At 42.3% G+C, this 23,466-nt stretch overlaps 1 protein-coding gene across 2 annotated transcripts in view; it reads right to left on the bottom strand.

The window, feature by feature from the left end:
- The window catches only part of IL31RA (interleukin 31 receptor A), a 71,146-nt gene that overhangs the window by 20,434 nt on the left and 27,246 nt on the right, over window positions 1–23,466 (bottom strand). For both annotated transcript variants that reach the window (XM_016953300.3, XM_016953301.4), the window contains exons 5-8: window positions 19,071–19,222; window positions 12,127–12,292; window positions 5,784–5,863; window positions 2,237–2,453 (exon numbers count right to left, since the gene is read on the bottom strand). In XM_016953300.3, the coding sequence (XP_016808789.1) occupies window positions 2,237–2,453; window positions 5,784–5,863; window positions 12,127–12,292; window positions 19,071–19,222 (615 nt within the window). The remainder of the gene's footprint in view (window positions 1–2,236; window positions 2,454–5,783; window positions 5,864–12,126; window positions 12,293–19,070; window positions 19,223–23,466) is intronic.

Genomic DNA, 23,466 nt, shown 5'->3' on the forward strand with positions numbered 1-23,466 from the left:
TGCTGGGATTACAGGTGTGAGCCATCGTGCACATCCAGAACATTATTTTCTTTAATGTCTGGGACTAGCATCTGTAAAGTTTCTCTGTAAAGAGCCAGATAGCAAATATTTTAGATTTTAGGTTTTGTGGGTTAGGTCGTCTCTGTCATAACTATTCAACTTAGCCACCGTTGCACAAAAGAAGCCATAAACAATGTGTGAGCAAATATGTGTGGTTGTGTTAGAGTGAAACTTCATTTACAATAACAAGTGTCCAACCAGATTTAACCTGCAAGCTGCAGTGTGCCAATACCTGATCTAGGACCCTTATAATTGATGATCACACAGTCGTATCTGACACAAAGCCAAAAAAAACTTAAATGAATTTAGCATAACTTTAAAGTGTATTTTATAATATTTTTAAAGTTGATAATCTGTGTCTAACAGAAATTTGATCAATCAGAAATTTTATTAAGAATGACAATAAGCCAGGAGCAGTGGCTCACGCCTGTAATCCCAGCACTTTGGGACGCCGAGGCAGGTGGATCACCTGAGGTCAGGAGTTCGAGACCAGCCTGGCCAACATGGAGAAACCCCGTCTACTAAAAATACAAAATGAGCCTGGCGTGGTGGCGCATGCCTGTAATCCCAGCTACTCAGGAGGCTGAGGCAGGATAATTGCTTGAACCTAGGAGGTGGAGGTTGTGGTGAGCTGAGATCACACCATTGCACTCCAGCCTGGGCAACAAGAGCGAAACTCCATCTCAAAAATTAATAATAATAATAATAATAATAATAATAATGACAATAGTAATAATTAGCACCAGACAAAGCATTTTATATACGTGATCTCATTTAATCTTCACTACAGCTCTGTGAGGTATGTATTATTATATAATAGCTCCATTTTACGAGTAGCTAAGCTTCAGAGAAGTTAGGTAACTTGCTCAAGGTTAATGGTATCTTGTGGAAGAGCAAAGATTTGAACCCGGGGCTGCTGGACTCCAAAGCCCATGCTTTTATACCCTATTCTTTACCACCTCCCATCCTGGGGCCACACTGGGAAACTGAGGTTACTATTCAACAGCACCTCTATTAACAAAGGATGTGTGCCCCACTGACACGTGCATTTGTCAGGAACTTCATCACTAGGGTGTTGGACAGGCAGGAACTAGGATGTCAGGAAATGAGGACTACAGGGAGTACTATTAAATGCTAACTAAAATAATATCAAGTGTAGCTCAAAATACAAAAATATAAATATCTAGGAATTATAAAATGAGGGTTTAAGGAGAAGAGATGGAAGGGAGCATAGGCAGAGAATTCTAGAACTGGTTGTGTAAATGTCTGAACCAGTCTAGGTGTAAGCAAATAGAGAAAGGTGGTGAATTGGACAGAACATTCCTAACTATGATATGTTTCCACAAATAGTTACTGCACACCTGCTCTATGCCAACTGCTCTATGCTATTTTAAGTGTTGGGAATTAGGTTAAAAAAAAGAAAGGAAAACAGACAAAAAAACACTGCCCTCATGGCATTTACATCCTATTGAGGAAGAAAAAGGCAGTAAAATAAATAAGATAATTTATAGAATAAGGGATAGTACTAAGTTTGAAAGAGAACAATAAGAGAGAAAAGAGGAAATCTATTGTCTGCAATTCTTTGAATGAAAGTTTTTTATTCCAAAACAGGATAAATATGAGTTTGCCTGGGAGCAGTAATATGTCAAAAACTACTTAATCAAAAGTGTAATGAACAATTTATTGGCAAGTATAAACACTAGAATTTTTCCATAGTGACAAATGGAAGGGGAAAAGGAAGAAAACAGGACAGCAAGCATTAAACCAAGGATGGGGATGTGGTGAGTACCCATTTGTGGGGAGAAGAGTTCAAGAGCAGCTTCGGTCATGGAGGACAAATGTGAGAAATAGGACAGTTTCATAGGACTTGACCCAGCTTACATTCACTCAGACCAGAACAAATCAAAGCTGCACACAGAACTTCTAGATGTATGGCTTTGTATTCTGTAATTTATAAAGTCTCTGATTTTTAACGCAGGCTTTGTTCCAAAGGAACATGACTTCAAGTGATTCATTAATTACCAGCAAATTCTCATTGCTTCACCACAACCTAAAAGGTCCCCACTCCATTTTCATTTTGACTCAAGAGAAACAGCCACCCTTGAGAGCACAGGGACTGCTCCTTGGCCAATCGATGGGACCAGGCACCTAAGGAAGAAGTTGATGCTCTACTTACATTTTTCTTGAATAGCTGGAATCCTCAGGGTGGCCACTGGAGACTTCCCAAGAGAATTATAAGAAATCATAGACACCCAAAAGCTCTCGCCTCCCAGATGCAGTTCAAGCTGCTGGTTAGTGGTGTTCATTGTTTCTGTGAGGTTAGTGTTGTTTTCTGGATAGTACCATATGTTGTAGCCAAGTGTTTTCTCTAGGACTGGGGCTCCTCTTGCCTTCTGAACCCAAAGAAAACAAAATTTATTGCCAATAACAAAGAAAAAGAAAGGCATTGAGACAGTGAGAAGCGGTGGGGTGAGGGTGGGGAATAAGGCTAACTATTAGATACTAAACTACAATCAGGTAATTACCCTCCAGGGATGAATAAGATCCTGGGCTGTGATAGTAACACTTCAAGTGCCAGAAGAGGGGATTTACTAAATTTCTTCTAATTCCATGAGGCTAAACTAGAAGAATGCCCAAAACAATGTAAACAAGCCACCCTTATTTCCTTCTGCCTGTATCTTTCGCTCCATCCCACTCGTGTAAAGGAGTAAGGGCTAAAAAGCTGACACATTCCCTCTCAGCCCATCCAAAGTCTGGTCTGGCTCTGAGTCATCTCTTGCCTGGAGTATCCAAAGGTTGGAGAGTACCCTATGCCCTAGTCTTTTATTTCCATGCCTCTCCCTCTGAGAAGGGAGCCAGCTTCCCTGGACCAGGCGCCCCAGCCAGGCGTCCTAGCTAAGAGGGCTGCACTGCCAGTCCCAAACCCTTGGCGAGAAGTTTAAGGTGGAATCCTGAGGACTTTAAGCTAAACTCTTATTTTCAGCCTTGAACTTGGGCCCACTCACCAGACATTTGCCTAGGAGACAGCATGGTGAGTATTTCCCAGAATTTATAGGGCTTCCCCTTCTGTTACTGATTATACACATAGATGGAGCGTAATGCCTGAATATAAGTCCAGGACTTATAAGTGGGACTTTAGCAGGCACTTCGTCCCACTGCCTTCTCAGTTCAGGAATTTCCTTTACTTTTATGTCTAGGCATAAAAGGTCAGCTAGAATCTTCCTAATGACCAGGAGCCTTTTATCTCTCAAGACGACCCATTTTCTAGTTTATTGTATTTATTTATTTATTTTGAGACAGAGTCTCTCTCTGTCGCCCAGGGTGGAGTGCAGTGGCCTGATCTTGGCTCACTGCAACCTCCGCCTCTTGGATTCCAGCAATTCTCCTGCCTCAGCCTCCCGAGTAGCTGGGATTACAGGTGTGCACCACCATGCCCGACTAATTTTTGTATTTTTAGTAGAGACAGGGTTTTGCTGTGTTGTCCAAGCTGGTCTTGAACTTCTGACCTCAAGTGATCCCCATGCCTTGGCCTCCCAAAGTGCTGGGATTACCAGCCCAGTCCACGCCCAGCCCCATTTTCTTTTTTAAATAACACATATTCTTTTTAAATAACATATTAATATGTTATTTAAAATCTTTTTAAAATAACATATTAACATTTTAAATAACTTTTTTAAATAACATTCTTTTTAAAATAATAAAAATTGAGATACAATTCACATTCCATAAAATTCACTGTTTTAATGTGAGTTCAATGGCTTTTATTAATAGTATGTTCAGTCATGCAACTATCACTATTATTTAATTTTAGAGCATTTTAGTACATTCTTTTTTAACCAACTCAAATTCTTAGAGAGCTCTTTCCTTTTGAAGGTGCGGGGGGGCGGGGGGGTGGTGTGGAGAAAAAGACCAGACCCAACAGGCGACGGGGAGGAGGCGGGCACTGAAATCCATCTTCTCTACTTCGCAAGCTGCCCTACTTGGCCCTTCGCCACTGCTATGTAGCTAAGACCACATGTGGGCGTGCGCGGTTGTTGGCTTTCCTCCCCCAAAAATGTGTTGCCACAATCATTTGTTTTCATACTTGATGGCTGAGAAAGACAGACAGCACAGCATCTGGGATTGATTCTCTAGGATTCCCCGCCATCTCTGGCTGTTGTCCCATGCGGCGGCAGCACCGCCTCCGCAACCCAGGGAGTCCCATAGCCCTGCGGGTGTGGAGGGAGTGGGCGATGGTGCGGGAGCCTCCAACCCTGAGGTAATTGGAATGTCATCTGGCAAAGCAGGACACTTGCTCCATTTTCAACAGGATTTTGAACTTGCCTGGACTTCAGCAAATATGAGCTAACATCATGAGCATTTCCTGGGAATTCTGGAGGCACACGAAGGAATTCTGGCATCTCACTCCTCTCCTCCTTCTTCTTCCCCATCTTTTCACTCTTTTTTTCTCCATCTGCCCTTTTCCTTTCCTGTTTATTCCCTTGTCCCCCCATTTTCTACTCCTTCTCTCACTTCCCTCTCTCAGGTCCTCTTCCCTCTTCTTCTTCTCTGCATTCCCCACCTGACTTCTCCTGTTCCTCACTCCCAGGCCTCCGCCCTAGGAAGGACCATGTGGTCCCTCTTCTGTTTTTGTGCCCCACTATTTCAACACACATGTGCCATATATGTTGCCAATGACTCGAGGACACACTAGCAAGCTGACCCTGATCAGAGCTCTTCTTAGACAGCTGGGTGGGGAGGGGGGTTCCAGAGACTTACGCTGCCTTCCAGCAGAGGCTAGTCAGTGATCGTTTCCTCCAGAAGGTCATGGTGCCTCCTGCACTTTCACTTTCTACCCACCCCGAATGTTAATGTTTCAGACCAAAGAGGAGGGGGGCCAGCGTCTGTCATGCATGTTTGGGCCATCTGCAAGATGACCTATAGGGCTTTTTTGAGCTGGCCAACCAATGTGAGATTTGGGGCATCATAAAGCCCTCTAGGGAAGGAAATTCTGGAGGTAAAATTTCAAGAATCACAGTTTTTAGAAGGGTAAGAGACCAAGGGCTTTTAAACAGGATAAAGAAACAGGCTGGGCATGGTGGCTCATGCTTATAATCCCAATGCTTTGGGAGGCTAAGGTGGGAGGATCTCTCGAGCCCAGGAGTTCAAAACCAGCCTGGACAACACAGCAAGACTCAGCCTCAACCAAAAAAAAAAAAAAATATATATATATATATGTATATATATATATATATTTTTTTAAATTAGCTGGGTGTACTGGCACACTTCTGTAGTCCCAGCTACTTGGGAAGGTGAAGTGGGAGGATCACTTGAGCCCAGGAGTTAAAGGCTGCAGTGAGTTATGATTTCACTACTGCACTCCAGCCTGGGTGATTGAGCAAGACTCTGCCAAAAAGAAAGAAAGGCGGTGGTGGGGAGGGAGGGAAAGAGAGAGAGAGATAGAGAAAGGAAGGGAAGGGAAGGCAAGACAAGGCAAGGCAAGGGAAGGGAAGGAGAGGGAAGGGGAGGGGAGGGAGTGGGGAGGGGGAAGGGGAGTGGGGAGGGGAGGGGAGGGAGTGGGGAGGGGAAAGGTGAGGCGGGGAGGGGAGGGAGGGAGTGGGGAGGGGAGGGGGAGGGGGAGGGGGGAGGGGGAAGGTGGGGGGAAGGGAGGGGAGGGGAGGGAAGGGAAGGGAAGGGAGGGAAGGGGAAGAAAGAGAGAGAAAAAGAATCCAGAGGGAGGTCACCTTCCATAACAACCGCACTGGCCTTCTTCCATCCGCCTCAGCTGGTTTCAGGACTCTCCACAGTTCCAGGCCACATGGAGCTGTAAGGAACAAGAATGAGGTACTCAACCCAGAGATAAGGGAGTTGCAGAGGAGACAGGGAAGGTTAGCTGGGCAGTTGGGAAGGATTTGCTTGAGGGAGCCAGTGGGAATAAGGTGAGGAGTGGAGGGATGGCAGCTTTGCAATGACCAAAGATGTCTTCATTTTGTGGTCAAGGAACTGGAATCAACCAAAGATAAAAAAATAAAACTGCTCTTGAGTCTGATGATTTAATGTAAGATAAAGGAAAAGTATAATAGGCCCCATTGTAATATAATTTGTCACCCAAATCTAGATCAAAATGTGACTATCTCATGTCCTCTAGATCTAACATATATATTATAGCTGGGAATGACACAGATAACTCACAAGGAGATATATGTATATACAATTTATACCAAGTCTACTTCCAAAAAAATAAAACAACATACTTGAGATGTTATAAAATAAAAGAAAAAATTAAATGACAAAGGAATAAGACAATAAGCTTCACTAGGTCCCTCCTTGAGCTGTAAATTTAATGCTGGTTTTCCCGAAATAAAAAAGAATCACATTGAGGTGCCTATTTCTCATGGCCCAATAAAAAGGAAACCTAGAAATTCATATGAAGGGAAACTATTTTCTGGTTACGAACACTGAAATCATAAATGGAATTTATCACGTGGATCTTTTCAAAAAGGACACAGAGTAACGTAAAAGCCAGTATCTGTAATCCCAATAGAGCAAAAGCACAGAAATATCATATATGTGCATTTTTCATAGTTGTTTTCTATAAATAGCCAGGGCATAAATCCTGACACATGCCTTTTTCCAGTAAACAACACAGTCTGAGACAATAGTCCAAGTGTACAGGCTTCTGATGATCTAACCATATAGGGATGAAACAAAAAACAAGGAATTTACATTTCACTTGATTTCTGGACTGTCTCTCTCAAATATCCTGTCTCAAGCAAGTTTTGTCAGGAGATGGCTCACTGGCAATTTATAGTTGAATGCCCTGACATGCACCTGAGATATCAAAATGCTGAGCTACTGATTAGAGAACGACCCACCCACCTTAGCCATGAGAGGAAAGCAGAGAGTTCTAAACAAATGTCGAGAAGGCTAGTGGCCCACGATTTGGAGAAGAGAGTAAATGTCCCTAGTCAAAGCTGCAGTAGTTGCACTCTGAATTTTTTCTTGAGGAAGTAGCATGGCTGGAGATAATGTAATTAGGTCCACAAAGAATGAGTCTACTACTCAGACCAAGATCTAAACTATTTTTTAGAAGTAAGAGATTGTCTTCAGGGATCTTTTAAACTGTAGGTGATTGGATATCTTAAAGTAAAATTACTGGCTGGGCACAGTGGCTCATGCCTGTAATCCCAGCACTTTGGGAGGCCGAGGCAGGTGGATCACTTGAGGTCAGGAGTTCGAGACCAGCCTGGCCAATGGTGAAACCCTGTCTCTACCAAAAAATATAAAAAATTAGCTGGGTGTGGTGGTGTGTGCCTGTAATCCCAGCTACTCGGGAAGCTGAGGCAGGAGAATCGCTTGAACCCGGGAAGCGGAGATTGCGGTGAGCTGAGATCACGCCATTGCATTCCAGCCTGGGAAACAGAGCAAGTCGTGTCTCAAAAGAATTGTTTTTAAAAAAGTAAAATAATTGAACTCCAGCTAAAGACAATCTTATAATGAGGAAAATGTACCAAGTACAATTGAGTTAATAACTTGTTTTGCCTTTAATGGAGAGTCACACTTCTACAACTACTCTTGCAGAAGCCAAAGTCTAGTTAACACAGTCTAGCTGTTAGGCCCAGGATCTCCCAATGAGATAAATGCAATTCCATTAGAATTGCTTATAAGGAGATTGAACTGTGTTGACTTTACATATTATTTCATCTGAATCCCACTGAGGTGTTGTCTCAAAAGCTCTGCCATGAGTTTTCTGATTTCTCAAAGGCTTTTATTGAATCATAAGACAGGACAGCCAGTACTCAAGTTTCTCAGACAGGAAGCAACAGGTTGGTTTCACCCTGTCTACAAGCCAGTGAGATGTAAGCAGTGGCCAAGTTCCTCCCAGAAGACAGCCTTTGTACAGGGCTACAAAGTCATTAGACCTTCCAAGGAAACCCGCAGGATTAGAGGGACCTTTACTCCATCTCTCACGTGCAGAATCTCTCTGTTCCAATCATGTGGAGAGTCAAACTTAAGGCCAGTAATATTGAGAGTAAGAAAAAAAAAAAATCTAAAGACAAGGTGTTCATTACTACCCAGTCCTAAATATTCATCTCAAGGATAGATACAGGCAAAGCTAAACTGATTATTAAATAATCATTCCAGGCACTTGACTAGAAATATGAGTGAAATTCTTCTTGGATTTAGCCCATAGGCAGCCGGGCATGGTGGCACACGCCTGTAGTCCCAGCTATTTGGGAGGCTGAGGTGGGAGGATCACTTGAGCCTGGGAGGCGGAGGCTGCAGTGGGCTGAGATCTCACCACTACATTTCAGTCTGGGTGACAGAGTGAGACCCTGTCTCAAAAAAAAAAAAAAAAAAAAAAAAAAAAATTATCTCATAGGCAGCCATTTTGTTTTCGTAGATGGTAATAATAAATGAGTTTAAATTGATATTTTCTTCTTTCATTGAGGCCACTATTTCCTGCAAATATGGTCCAAAGAGAGACAATCTTCTCAGTATAGACTTCCCACAGATGCAGCTGTTAGTGAAACTGCTGCCTCACTACCATGTAAGTCTTCTATAGTTATTATAGCCAGCTTTCCATTAACCATAAATTGATAATGGATTTTCAGTTTAATCAAAGGGGGAAACGTAAGGACTCCGAAAAAAAAATTAAAAATTTCCAAATCAACCAAAATATCTACATATTCAAAGGCATCAATTGTCTGGACTGATGCAGCAACAATTGATACTATACTATTTCTATTACAATATGGGTATCCCCACAACCACCACCAGTTAGACATATACAGGTACCCCTGCTAAAGACCAACAATAATAAAAGCTAACTCTTAGCAAGTGTCAGTTTCTCTGAATTTTCTCGTTTAATGCCCACAGCCCTGTAATTAGATACAGCAATAATGTTACTAATTATCATTTCTGAAGCATAGAGAAATTAAGCAGGTATTCAATATCATAAGCTTTTAAGAAATAAAGCCAGGATTTGAATCAAATTATATCTGTATCATGTAGTGAGTAGATATTTAAATGCCTAAATATAGGTAAGTAACTCTAATAATCAATATATTGAAATCCAAAAGAAAATAGGCAGTGCTTCACATTCAACTTAGAATACATGTTTTCAAACAATTAGAAAGGTTTGAAGTGGTACGCATTAAACAAATGGCATTTCATTGAAATAGGAAAGCACATGCTTTATAAATTTGAAAACAAGAAATGAGGATTGGCTGGGGGGTGCATTTTAATCAGTTTCTTCTGGGATCCTGAAAAAATGAAGAAGGACAAAAGCAAAAGTTCTCTAGTGGTGACTTTGATAAATAAGTGTTGATTTGGTTTAATTAGCGAAAGGCATAGGTAACACCAGCATCTGGTGTTTGCTAATTAAATCAAGCTAGCTGAACTAATAAATCAGATGAAATAGCAAATCTTGTTTCTGGCAGCAAAACAAGCTGAGAAAACTGACACGAGGGACTGGCTGGTCTGTGATAAGCTTGAGACTCTGAGCCACGATGGCACCAGGAGGTCACTAGAAAGAAGAGTGACAGCCATGGCAGGGGAAGAGCTAGGCAAAACACAATGGCACCCAAGGGAGCACTTAATAGTCAGCTTGCCTGCTGAAAAGTGAGGCAAAGGAAGTGAACTATTTGCTAAATGATACCGCATGAACATCTCCAGTGGGGAACACAAAATTCAGAAGGCATCAAATTGGTTCCAGGCATCTGACCATAGTGGTGAATGCACCAAACATCTGTTAATACTAGTGTTAATACTGGAAACTCAACCAGGATCCAAAGGAATAAATCATTATTGTGTGGATGAGGTAGCACAGAAGTTGACCCCAGATGTTATCTGAGACCAGTCTGCAACTTGGGTATGAGACTGAAATCTAATTTTCTATTACAATATGGGTATCCCTAAACCACCTGAAATCATGAGGCCTGAAATCATGGCCATGGGGGAATTCATATTCTAAAACTCACATCCCTTATAAATAAATAAGGTTAAAGCCTCAGAGGAAGGTTAGAAGGGTGGGCATTTTAAAATTTCTTGTCCATCATTCAGAAGAAGATGTGTGGCCATCACCAAGTATTCATCCAATTAGTCATTCATTTACTGTTAGGCTGAAAAATGGCCCTCAAAATATCTTGTCCAGGCCGGGCGCAGTGGCTCATGCCTGTAATCCCAGCACTTTGGGAGGCTGAGGCGGGCAGATCATGAGGTCAGGAGATCAAGACTATCCTGGCTAACACGGTGAAACCCCATCTCTAGTAAAAATACAAAAAATTAGCCAGGCATGGTTGTGGGCGCCTGTAGTCCCAGCAACTCGGGAGGCTGAGGCAGGAGAATGGTGTGAACCCGGGAGGCGGAGCTTGCAGTGAGCGGAGATCACGCCAATGCACTCCAGCCTGGGCGACAAAGCGAGACTCCATCTCAAAAAAAAAAAAAAAAAAAAAAAAAACTTGTCCAAATCCCTGGAACCTGTAAATGTTTCCTTATATGGTAAAAGGGACTTTGCAGATGTGATTAAGTTAAGGATCTTGAGATGGGAACATTATCTTGGATTAGCCAGGTGGGTCCTAACTGTGATCACAAAAGTCCTTATAAGAGGGAGGCAGAGAGGTTTGACACACAAGAGTGGGGAAAGGTGATGTGATGATGGGGGGATAAGTATTGTAGATGGAAGAAGGACCACAAGCCAAAGAATGCAGGCAGCCACTAGAAGCTGGAACAGGCAAGGAAACAGATTCTCCACTCAGAGTCTCAGAAGGAAATGGCCCTGCTGACATCTTGACTTTAGCCCAATGAAACTGATTTTGGACATCTGACTTCCAGAGCTATGAAAGAATACATTAGTGTTGCATTAAGCCACTAAATTTGTATTGTTACAGCAGCAATAGAAAACTGATACATTCATCACACATTTATTGATCATCCACTGAGGGTCAGACTCTGGGCAAGGCTCTTGAGAAAAGTAACACACGCTGAGTGACCCTGAGCTGTTTATTAGCATCTCTGAAACTCAGTTTCCTCATTTCCAAAATGGGAGTGACTCTACATATTTTATAGTGCTTTAAGGAGGATTAAAAATAATAGTAGGAGGATAAATAATAAGAATAGGAAGTCTAGCAGTTAGTGAATATCTACTATGGGCTAAACACATTATTTCATTTAATCTTTAAAATAATACTAAAAAATAGGTACTACTATAAACTCAACTTACATATTCTATTTCAATATAGAAAAGGGGAATAAATGTGAGGAAACTGCTGAGAATGAACTGAGAGTTTAGGTATCTTGCCCAAAGACACCTGGCTTGGGATTTAAGCCAAGCCCACTGACTGGAAGCGTTGCTCTTAATGACCATACTGACACTTAGTAAGCACTCCATCAACCTGCAATCCATGCCTCTTTCCTTTCCTCACTGTCATTAAAAATGTGATTTTTTAAATTGTATTAGTTACACCTTTATTTATTTTTTGAGTAGTAGCTCCAGGGTTCACAATATATATCTTTAATTTATCACAGGATACCTTCAGATGATATGATACTGGCGGGGCACAGTGGCTCACGCCTGTAATCCCAACACTTTGGGAGGTCAAGGTGGGCAGATTACCTGAGGTCAGGAGTTCAAGACTAGCCTAGCCAACATGGTGATATCCCTTCTCTACTAAAAATACAAAAATTAACCGGGCATGGTCGTGGGCCCCTGTAATCCCAGCTACTTGGGAGGCTGAGGCACAAGAATTGCTTGAACTCGGGAGGTGGTGGTGGCAGTGAGCCGAGATCACACCATTGCACTCCCTCCTGGGTGACAGAGTAAGACTCCATCTCAAAAACAAAACAAAACAAAACAAATGATATGATACCCTTTCATGTATAGTATAAGAACCTCATGAGTATTAAAATGTGATCCTTTGCCTTTGGGGCACAAAGTTGTGCAGGCTCACTCTCGGGGGTACAGGGGGCCCCTGGGGTCATGAGATTCCATGATTCCCAACCAGGTGGTGACAAACTCCACCAAGTCTAGCCCAAAGCAGCCCTACACCAGAGCAGACAGGACGGGAATCGCAGGGAGTAGCTTGCCTTCTTCCTCAGTCATTCCCATTTTTTCTTGGCTCCAGTCACTCCAGAACTTTGACTCCTTGACCGCACATCGCAGAGCTATGACATATTCTGTAAAAGGCTGCAGCCCCGTGAGGTTGTACGTTTGGTTTTTATCCTTACGGTTCTTAGCGAAGTTGACTTCCATCTACAAGACAGAGACAATCCTAAACTGAAATGGAGAAAACACGTTATCCTCCCATTTTCCTCTTCACTACCTAGTGTACTTTTACATTTTTAGAACTAGTAACACTCTAAATCAAATTTTAAAATATATCATTTTTATTAACAGACTTCCATATGTGCCTGGGAACAATTGGTACCTACACAGATATGAACATCCCCATGAACCACCAACTCCCTTCCCATTTCCTGTATCTAAGCTTATGGGGCAGAGATTCCTGCCTCTGGCCTGGTCTGAGTGAGCAGAGCTCTGCTGCTTGCTGTTCTAGAAGATGCAAGCCTCATGACCCAGGGCAACCTGGGCCTAGGAGGTGACTCCAACACCTAGAGATACTGCCTCATGGAACAGCAGAAACAGAGACCTTAGCTGCATCAAATGCAATCCTCACGTCATCCACGAGACCCAGGAAAGTTAAATAACCATTTAAATGAAAGTTAGAAGATCTACAGAATAGGATCAGAACACAGATTTCTTCACTCCTCAGCTTTTTTGTTTTACCCAAATCTTTCACTTCAAAGCACTGGTCTTTGGGTGACCAGTCAAGCTGCTGAAAGTCTCAATGGCCTGAATGTATAAATTAATTTTGATACTCTCTTGGGGAGGAAAGAGGTAAATAAATCAGTTATTTTCTCTAGATGTTAGCTTCTCATTGGTAAAGTGAAGGTGTTGCTTTATATAATTTCTGGGACTCAGCTCTCCAAGAGAAACTAAACATTTAGCTATTCCTTTTCTGAGCACAGTCATTGTTGCTGCAATATAAACCTTTAGTTCAATATAAACATTTAGCTCGATATAGCTTTATAAACCTAAAGTTTATAAAACCCAAAACCTAAAGGTTTATAAAGCTTATTTTGAGCTGATTAATAAAAAAATAAACTGCACTAATAGGCATGTCTATATAACTAGTATGCACACAGCATCGTCCCATGGATCCTGCAAGAGAAGGAAGTCCTGATACTACTTACATCTATGTCCCAGCTGTGAAAATTAGTACCTAATTGCAGCTCCTGTGCTTTAAGGAAATTGGGCAGAAGGAGGATATGTGTCTATGGCAGAAAGCTGACAGCCGCAGATGGACTTTGGAACTCCCAGCCTGGTGAGACGGAGGTGGGACAAGAAGAGGCAATGACACTTTGGGGGCTAAATCCCAGGTTCCCTGAGCATCCTCTTCAAACAGGCCCCGGAGATGCTGTGATGGCAGACTAGGGTTGTGGAGAGCGTAACTTGAGACAACCTGTTGTTAGTTAGGGATCCAACTAGAACAGGATTAAGACTGCCAGGAAAGGCCCAACCACATGGTGCCCTCCATATGTGATTTAAAATAAAAATACTAATCCATACAGCAAGTGTAAGGAAGTCTAATAAACCTCTATTTTACTTGTCATGCTTTAAAAAATATATAATATTCTTCTTTTTAACCTTTCAATTTTTCCTCCTGCTTTGTTGTACCCTTAGCACATGCTCAGCCTGTGTAGTGGTTCTCATCACGTACATTACACAGAAAGTTCTGCCTAATGTAGCCACGGAAGCCTCTTCCTCCCAGCCCCAGCCTCAGAGAAGATGAAACCGCTGCTCAGTCTTTTAATCAAGGTGCCTGTAAGGCTCCTTTACTTTGTTATTTTGTCCAGCCAAGGTGCCTCTGGCTCCGACAGGATCCAGGATCAATTGATCCTTTATATACAGGCTTAGATCCAAAACTTCCCCAACTCTGCACAGGCAATGGAACCCTACTAAAACATTAATTAGCTTCATCATGTTCACTGTTAACAATCTATGCTTTGAGCCAAATCCTAACTCACCCAAAGTGTTTGTCTTAATAGATGAGTAAGAAGTTCTGATACAAAACCTAAATCAAATTCTGTGTGTGTGGTTTGTTTTTTTTTTTTTTTTCTGACTCTGTTGCCCACGCTGGAGTGCAGTGGCACGATCTTGGCTCACTGCAACCTCTGCCTCCCGGGTTCAAGCGATTCTCCTGCCTCAGCCTCCCCAGTAGCTGGGGCTACAGGTCCGCACCACCAGGCCGGGCTAATTTTTTCTTTTTTTTTTTGAGACAGAGTCTTGCTCTGTCACCCAGGCTGGAGTACGGTGGCGATCTCGGCTCACTGCAAGCTCCGCCTCCTGGGTTCATGCCATTCTCCTGCCTCAGCCTCCCGAGTAGCTGGGACTACAGGCGCCTGCCAACACGCCCGGCTAATTTTTTGTATTTTTAGAGGGACGGGGTTTCACCGTGTTGGCCAGGATGGTCTCGATCTCCTAACCTCGTGATCCACCTGCCTCAGCCTCCCAAAGTGCTGAGATTACAGGCGTGAGCCACCGCGCCCGGCCATTCCCGGCTAATTTTTTTGTATTTTTTGTAGAGACAGGGTTTCACTATATTGGCCAGGCTGGTCCCTAACTCCTGATCTCAGGTGATCCACCTACCTCGGCCTCCCAAAGTGCTGGGATTACAGGCGTGAGCCACTGCACCCAGTCCATAAATCAAATTCTTAAAATACTTTTGAGATCCCTTTCTAAGAGGCTCACATGGCTTTATTATACAAAGGTGCAAACCCTTTAGACTAGGGCCACAAAAGAATCTGGAGGGTGTTGAGGTAAGGTCACATGGATGGCAAACATGGGAGACAGAAAACCTGAGCTTAGGTTTGCAACTGACAAGCCCTGTGATCTTGAATAGATCATTTAAGCTTTCAACATCTTGATTTCCTAATCTGCAAAAATGGGGATAGCAAGGCCTCAATTACAGGATATTTGCAAGGATTAAATAATTTGGAGTATAAGGAAGCTCTTTGTTACTCATAATATCATACAAATATGGGTCTTGTTATATGGACATGTTGGAATTTTAGCATTAGTTTTACATGGCTACATTTAAACAAATATTTATTGAGCACAGGCATGCACCAGGCAAAGGGAAAACAGATGAAAACTAAGGTCCCTGCATTTGAAGAATTTACAGTGTAACTGGAAGAGAAAGTTGAAATGCATTGCTGTTAAGTGCAATGACAGAAGCATGCAGAGGAGGGACCAGGCCCAGGCCCTCAGAAGGAAATATGTCAGGCCTGAGTTCTGAAAGGTGAAGAGATTGGGGCAGGAGAGGTTCAAAAGCAGAGGGTGTTCTAGGAAGAGGCACAGAAAGAGTGAGAGAACATGATGCAAGGGAAACAAGCAATTCAGAATGACCAGAGAGGCAAGAGCAAGAGCGTGAAGGGGTCGGTAGAGGCCAGGTCTCACAGAGTTAGTAATTTGGACCCTTTTCCATCAACAATGGAAATCTTTGATAGAAGGTTGGGAAGAGCAGAGTTGGGTTTAGCTGGGATTGCAACTGAGGATAACTGCTTGTATTTGAAAGCTAAGGAGAAGGCCAGGCATGGTGGCTTATGCCCATAATCCCAACACTTTGGGAGGCTGAGGCAGGTGGATCACCTGAGGTCAGGGGTTCGAGACCAGTCTGACCAACATGTGAAACCCCATCTCTACTAAAAATACAAAAAATTAGCCAGGTGTGGTGGCACAAGCCTGTAATCGCAGCTACTTGGGAGGCTGAGGCAGGAGAATCACTTGAACCCCGGAGGTGGAGGTTGCAGTGAGCCAAGATCATGCCATTCACTCCAGCCTGGGCAACAAGAGTGAAACTCCACCTCAAAAAAAAAAAAAAAAAAAAAAAAAAAAGCAAGCAAGCAAGCAAGCAAGCTAGCTAAGGAGAGAGAAAGAGTAGTACAGACTTCCACCTTCCTTCCTGCATCCTCCAGGAAAACAGGAGGCAGGACATTTTACCTCTGGGACTGGCAGGAAGCAAAGATGAGTACAGATGTGGGTGAGTTTGTCAAAGATACGGGGTACAGGATGCCAAGGGTTGGGTAGTTTATACTCGTTGCCCTCACTTAGTGTTATATGCGGTATAGTAATTTTCCAGAGGGACTCACTCTGGTCCTGGTTTATTTTTCTTGTTGAATCCTATCCCCCAGCAGCTGTAGTAACTCTGCACTCAGCCAAATAGAAGGAATTAAGGGTTTATAGCCAGTAGATTATCCCAGAAGTTTCTCAGGTTCACGGAGACCATGACATGTGGTATGAAGAGGAGCTTGTGCTATACCGGGGACTGCTCTGCTTAGGGGTTTCCCAAACTACAATTAATGAATCCAATGTTCCACGTAGGCAGGTTCAAAGAGAATGGTTCCAGAGCTGGCTTAGAAAGGAAGCTGGGGGGAGAAGTGGCCATTATCATCTCTCTGAACACAGTGATAGAGGCAGAAGGCAGATAAGGGGGGTTCCCAGAGAATCTCTGACCCGCCCAAGTGTTTACATCAGATGCTTTTGTGTAGATGAGGAAACCTGCCCAGGGTCTTGTCCGCGCATGTCGACAACAGACTGGGGACCCGCCTGTGCACTGGGAGAATGGGGTGGAGCCACGGGAAGTTCACGCTTTGTGCAGGGGGAAGGAGCCTGGCCTCTTTAGCTCCTATGTGGTGGCCTGATATTCAGTCTGTGAGGTGGTAGCCTGTTAGCAGGAGCCCATCTTGCTTTGCTGAGAATTTTTTTCTCTTTTTTCCTTTTCGCCCAATAAATTCCTCTCTCCTCACCCTTCAATGTGTCCACGTGCCTAATTTTTCCTGTTGACACAAGAACCCGGATTTAGCTGAACTAAGGAGCAAAAATTCTGCATCAATAGGACAAATAATGCTTTTCTGAAAGAGTTCCAGACAAGGAGAGCATGCTGCAGTAAACAGGGTGTCTATGGGTTTCCACAAGGGAAAGGGTCGCATGATAGCCTCCTGGACTAAAAAAAAGTAGGCTGAATGATGATAGTGGTAATTAGGTATATTCATAGAAACCTGAATAAATGACCATGTCCAAAGGAGGGGTTGATCCTCTGGATGGTTTCTACTGGTTTACCACAGGGCTCTGATGTAGTCACCATTTTTATTAATAATTAGATAAAGGTATAGAAGGAAGTGTTATCAAATCTGGGGATACTGAAAAGTTAAAAAGTAAAAAGTTAATCATAAGTTTTGGGTGACCAAACAGGATTCTAAATAGGCTGGAATGATAGATAAGACCAACATGAAGACATTCAATAAGAATAAATAAAACACCTGAACTTAGGTTAAAAACCAACAAATGATAAGATAGTAGAGGTATGTTTTACTAGCAAGTCTTCAGGAGGTAAAAAGTCTTAAAGATTTAATTGGCTAATAGTTGATTAAAAGTCAATAATGTGGCTGCTCATGATGGCTCACACCTGTAATCTCAGAACTTTGGGAGGCTGAGGGAGGAGGATCACTTAAGACCAGGAGTTCCAGACCAACCTGGGCAACACTACAAAAAAAATTTAAAAATCAGCCAGGCATGGTGGCATACGCCTGTAGTCCTAGCTGCTCGAGAGGCTGAGGCAGGAGGATCGTTTGAGCCCAAGAGTTCAAGGCTGCAATGAGCTGCAATCACACCACTGCACTCCAGCCTGGGTAACAGAGTGAGACCCTGTCTAAAATTTATAAAAAGGCAATAAATATGAGATGATTACAAAAAGGTGATAGAATTTCAGGCTGCATTGATGGAAACTGCAGAATATTTTCTCGACTTTGAGGTAAGAAAACATTTCCTAAGACACAAAAGGCATTAAGCATAAAGGTAAAGACTGATAAAACTCTAACCATATTAAAATTAAGTGACTATTCCTCAAAAGTCACCATTAAGAGAGTGAAACGTCATGCCACATAGTGAAAGATGTTTGCAATACACGTAACAAATAAAAGACTCATAAATAGAATATGTAAGGAATGCCTACAAATCAATTGAAAAATCAGGCAGACCAGCCAATAGAAAAAACATGCAAAAGGCTTAAATCAGCGCTTCCAGAAGAAGGAATCCAAAGGGCCAATAAACATGTGAAAAGGTGTGTAACTTCATTAAAGGTCAGGTAAATGCAAATTAAAGCCACCATTCCATCATGTTCATACTATGAGATACTACACAGCAATGAAAATGTATAAACTACAGCATTATATAGCATGAATAAGTCTTAAAAGCACAATATTGAGAGATAGAAGCCAAACATTAGAAAATACAAAATATATGGATTCCCTTTATATGCTCCTCCTCTATTTCTACTGGGCGCTTCTTCATCCTGGGACTCAAGGAAACAGGGCATAGTCTCTTAAACTATGTTCTTCAGTGATGCAGCCTTAAATGGTAAAAAATGAAAGCAAAGAAGATTACCATGAAAATCAGGGTAACAGCTCTAACAGAGATCATGAACAAAGGGCAAGCAGGGGGCTCTGGCATCCTGGAGAAGTTCTATTCTTGACCGCAGTGGTTTCTACATGAGCACTGACTTAATCATAATTTGTTAAATGTAATATTATGTTTTGTTCACCTTTCCAAATGTATGTTATACCTCATGATTTTATAAAAGGTCAGAAAAATAAAAAATAAAATGGCCAAACCATAGACTCTCTGGTAGCCAACATAGCCAGACACAAACTTGGATATAATGCAGAAGTAAATTTCTCACTCTTTATTATGTCCCTGTGCTCAGAAGGCAAAAATGCCTATCGTAGAACACTCTTCCAATCTAAAAGGTCCAGATGGAAAAATGGAAAACTGGAAGGAGAAGTACTTAGCAATGTCTCTCTTCTATTTTTAATGTAAAAAGTGAAATAATGATTCCAGGTCAACAATAGTTGTCAATGATTCTTTTCCTCTGGGCCTCTAATAGGAATATTATTATAATGGCATAACTTACCCAGCTGGTACTGTTGACTGTCCTGAATCGAAGTGTGTATTTTAAATCAGATGAAACAGGCGCCAACTCAGGCTTTATCCATTCAATTTGAATCATTCGTTTGATGCCCAAAACTGGTTTCACACTGAAAATCTTAGGTGGTTCAGTTTTCGCTGAAAATAAAAATCATACAACTCTCATATCTGCAAAAAGATAAGAATTTGCTAATAGCATCCACCCAAAATTGAAAAAAAATGATATGTGCATTGTGGTCTGCTATATGGAACGAAGATGGCATTTGCAAGGCAGTACAAAAGGAATGTCACCCCCCCCAACCCCAACACCTCTGAAAAAGGAATACCCAGTGAGAGAAGGATGCATTCCTGTGATTTTTCAGCAAATCAGCCTCTTATTGATTGGTCATATGCTATGCCAAGCAGAAGGGAGGTAAAAAGAGACCACACAACCAGAAAATAGGCTGCCTCTCTTATTTACTCTCACCTCCCCTAGGCCTCTCCTTCCTTGACCCCTAGGATGATGGAATACCCACTATAAACACTAGAAAATAACTCTCATTTTCCTTGCACACTGCAAACATTTTAGCCTTAAATTTCTCTCTTTGAAAATATGCATTTTTCTAGTTATAAATGTAGCATATGCTTATTATACAACATTTTTTAAGTGTAGAAAAATACAAAGAAAAACTAAAAATCATCCATTATCCCATCAACCAGAGATAACCCTTATTACCATTTTGGTATATTTCCTTTCAGCTGTTTTCTGTATAATTATTTGCATTATCTTCTAACAAAATTGGTATTACGCTAAATAAAGCTTTTGTTTTTTAAAAATAACATTATGCAATCAGCATATATCCCCTTGTATTAATAATTCTTCAAAACATGATTTTTAAGGTTCATAATATTCTACTTTATGAACGAACATAATTTTTTGACTTATGTTCTATTATCGCACATTCATGGTATTACAGTAGGTAGCTAATCAGGCATGAGAAGGACAGGAGAGGGCTCCCCCTACACCCCACCAGGAAAGTCAGGTGACCATCAGGTGATGCTCAGACCATTGTCACGCTGCCTTGCAAACCTAATAATTGACTGTAGCCAGCACCAGGGAAAGGCAGTTTCCCAATATATAAAAACACCCGTAACTGGTGATTGGCAGCTCCCCAGTAAGATCTCAGGAATTGGGCTGGACGCAGTGGCTCACATCTGTAATCCCAGCACTTTGGGAGGCTGAGGCAGGCAGATCAGGAGGTCAGGAGTTCAAGACCAGCCTGGCCAACATAGTGAAACACCATCTCTACTAAAAATACAAAAATTAGCCGGGCATGGTGGCGGGCGCCAATAATCCCAGCTACTCAGGAGGCAGGAAAATCACTTGAACCCAGTAGGCGGAGGTGGCAGTGAGCCGAGATTGCACCACCACACTCCAGCCTGGGCGACACAGTGAGACTCTGTCTCCGAAAAAAAAAAAAAAAATCTCAGGAACTGGGCGAGTGGGCTCAAGCATGGCCATTAAGAGGCAAAATGGCAGAGTTTAACTGGTATATGAGCTTCTGGGGGCATTCCAATGGAAAAGGGAAGAACGCCTCAGTTGAGCATGCGTACGACTCCACTAAATACACTGCGCATGCTCACCTCCTAAGTGCTAGCAGGCCGCCGTGCAAGTGGGCCCGTCACCGTAAGGGAAGAATCAAGGGAAATGGGACGCAAGGTGCCAGAAGTAGGCCGGCGTAGAAAACCCAAGGCGTAGAAAAGTCCAAGGTCAAACGGGGCACTTGACCTCCAGGATGCCCACTTGGCCCTCTTCCAAGCGTTCTTTACCTTCTTCCTTCTTTCCATTCCTGCTCTAAAGCTTTTTTTTCTTTTTCTTTTTTTCTTTTTTTTTTTTGAGATGGAGTCTTGCTCTGTCACCCACGCTGGAGTGCAGTGGCGCCATCTCGGCTCACTGCAAGCTCCGCCTTCCGGGTTCACGCCATTCTCCTGCCTCAGCCCCCCTAGTAGCTGGGACTACAGGCATCTGCCACCACGCCCAGCTAATTTTTTGTATTTTTAGTAGAGACAGGGTTTCACCATGTTAGCCAAGACGGTCTCAAGCTCCTGACCTCGTGATCCGCCCGCCTCAGGCGCCCAAAGTGCTGAGATTACAGGCATGACCCACCGCGCCCGGCCTCTAAAGCTTTTTAATAAACTTCCACTCCTTCTCTAAAACGTGCCTCAGTTTCTTCTTCTGTCGTATGCCCCTCAGTTGAATTCTTTCTTCCGAGGAGGCAAGAACTGAGGTTGCTGCAGACCCATACGGATTTGCTGCTGGTAACTCAGATAACTTCCACTGCTAACAATAGTGTTTCTAATTTTTCATTTAAAACTCCTTGAGGACAAAGGCTGGTCTTGATCACAGAGTCTAGAATTAACACCTGACATTTAGCAGGTATCAAATATTTGTTAAGTGAATGAGTAAATGGATGATGGTTGAATTTTCCTTTACATCTCTGGTGGTTTCCTTAGACCCCTTAGCAGAGGCTGACTGGGTAAAAGGGCATGACCATGTTTAGGGCTGCTGTCACACAGTGCCATTTAGCTTTCCAGAAAGGTTATACCAATTTCAGTTTCCATCAACATTGTATGAATACCCATCTCACCAGACTCTTGCTAGCTAGAATTGAATAGTATTATCTTTTTAGTCTTTGTAATTCTTTTTTTAATTTTTAAAATTTTTAATTTTTTAAGTACATAGTTGGTGTGTATATTTATGGGACATATGAGCTGTTTTGATACAGGCATGCAATGTAAAATAATCACATCATGGAGAATGGGGTCTTTGTAATTCTTGAAGAGTTTTAGAAAGCAAAATCCCTACTTAAAGACATGGACTTTAAAACATTAACTGGGTAAAAATATTCAGAAAACTCTTGGTAGCTACTCAAAAAATAATTTGTACTGATGCCTGGACTAAAGGGTGGTCATCAATCCATGTGGCCACTAGTAAGTAGAGCTGTATACAATAGACATATTAAATATTTCCATAAAATTATTGATATGTATTGAGCACTTGATAAGTATTTTTTTAGGTGAATCATTTTGTTGAATCCTCTCAACCACCTAACATTTATTATATCCATTCTACAGAAGATAAAACTGGTATTGGAAAAGGGAAAATAACTTTCTAATAAGAAGCCAATCTAAGGCTCATTTGTGTCCACACCAAAGTTGCTGCCCCTGTTCATTACACTAAACCACCTCCAGTCAGAATAAACACAAATACCTACTGTAGTTCCACTTAACTCTAATACTCTATAACCAAGGAGATAGAAAGTATTAGTTATTCCTCTGAATAAAAATAGCTCTCAGAATATCTCATTAAGAACTGATTTATATCAAGTGACATCAGCAAAATGGCAGACTAGGTAGCTCTAAGTTCTTGTTCTCCCATGAAAACATTGAAAAAAAAAAAAAAAAGACAGGGCTGGGCTCGGAGGCTCATGCCTGTAATCCCAGCACTTTGGGAGGCTGAGGCAGGTGGATCACAAGGTGAGGAGATCAAGACCATCCTGGCCAACATGGTGAAACCCTGTCTCTACTAAAAATACAAAAATAGCTGGGTATGGTGGCGCGTGCCTGTAGTCCCAGCTGCCTGGGAGGCTGAGGCAGGAGAATTGCTTGAACCTGGGAGGCGGAGGTTGCATTGAGTCAAGATCGCGCCACTGCACTCCAGCCTGGGTGATAGAGCAACACTCCATCTCAAAAAAAAAAAAAAAAAAAAAGGACAGAAACTGGCTGAACTAAACTTGTAGGAGCTCTGGAAATCAACCCAAGGTTTATAACCATTATAAACACCAAATCAAGACAAAGTCACCTTCAAAGTGGCAGGAAAATAGTTTTGTGGCTGTCTTACTTGCCCTTGCCCCACCCTCTCCCTGAAACATCAGTGGTCTTGGTTTGAAGAAGGTGGCATCTCAGGTCCTATTTCTCTTCTACCAACTAAAGAGAACAGAGCACACTTACTTATATTCCAGCCTGTCTGAGGGCAGACTAAACGACTGGTCTCTGTTTCGCCTAACTTTAATCTCAGGCAGGAAAAGAGCCAGGCACTGCTCATAAAAGCTACAGGGAGACTACAGACACATGGAAGCCTGGGGCAAGAGATTATGTATGCAGACATACAATAAATTATATAAAATCTAAGGAGAAACTGGGTAAGACTCTTTGGGAAATTAAGACATTCAAAAGCAGCTGTGGCCGGGCATAGTGGCTCACACCTGTAATCCCAACACTTTGAAAGGCTGAGGCAAGCAGATCACTTGAGCTCAGAAGTTTGAAACTGGCCTGGGCAGCATGGTGAAATGCCACCTCTACAAAAAAATATAAAAAGTAGCCAGGTGTGGTGTGTGCCTGTA

The sequence above is a fragment of the Pan troglodytes genome, chromosome 4 (assembly GCF_028858775.2).
Source record: "Pan troglodytes isolate AG18354 chromosome 4, NHGRI_mPanTro3-v2.0_pri, whole genome shotgun sequence".
NCBI classification, from domain to species: Eukaryota; Metazoa; Chordata; class Mammalia; order Primates; family Hominidae; genus Pan; species Pan troglodytes.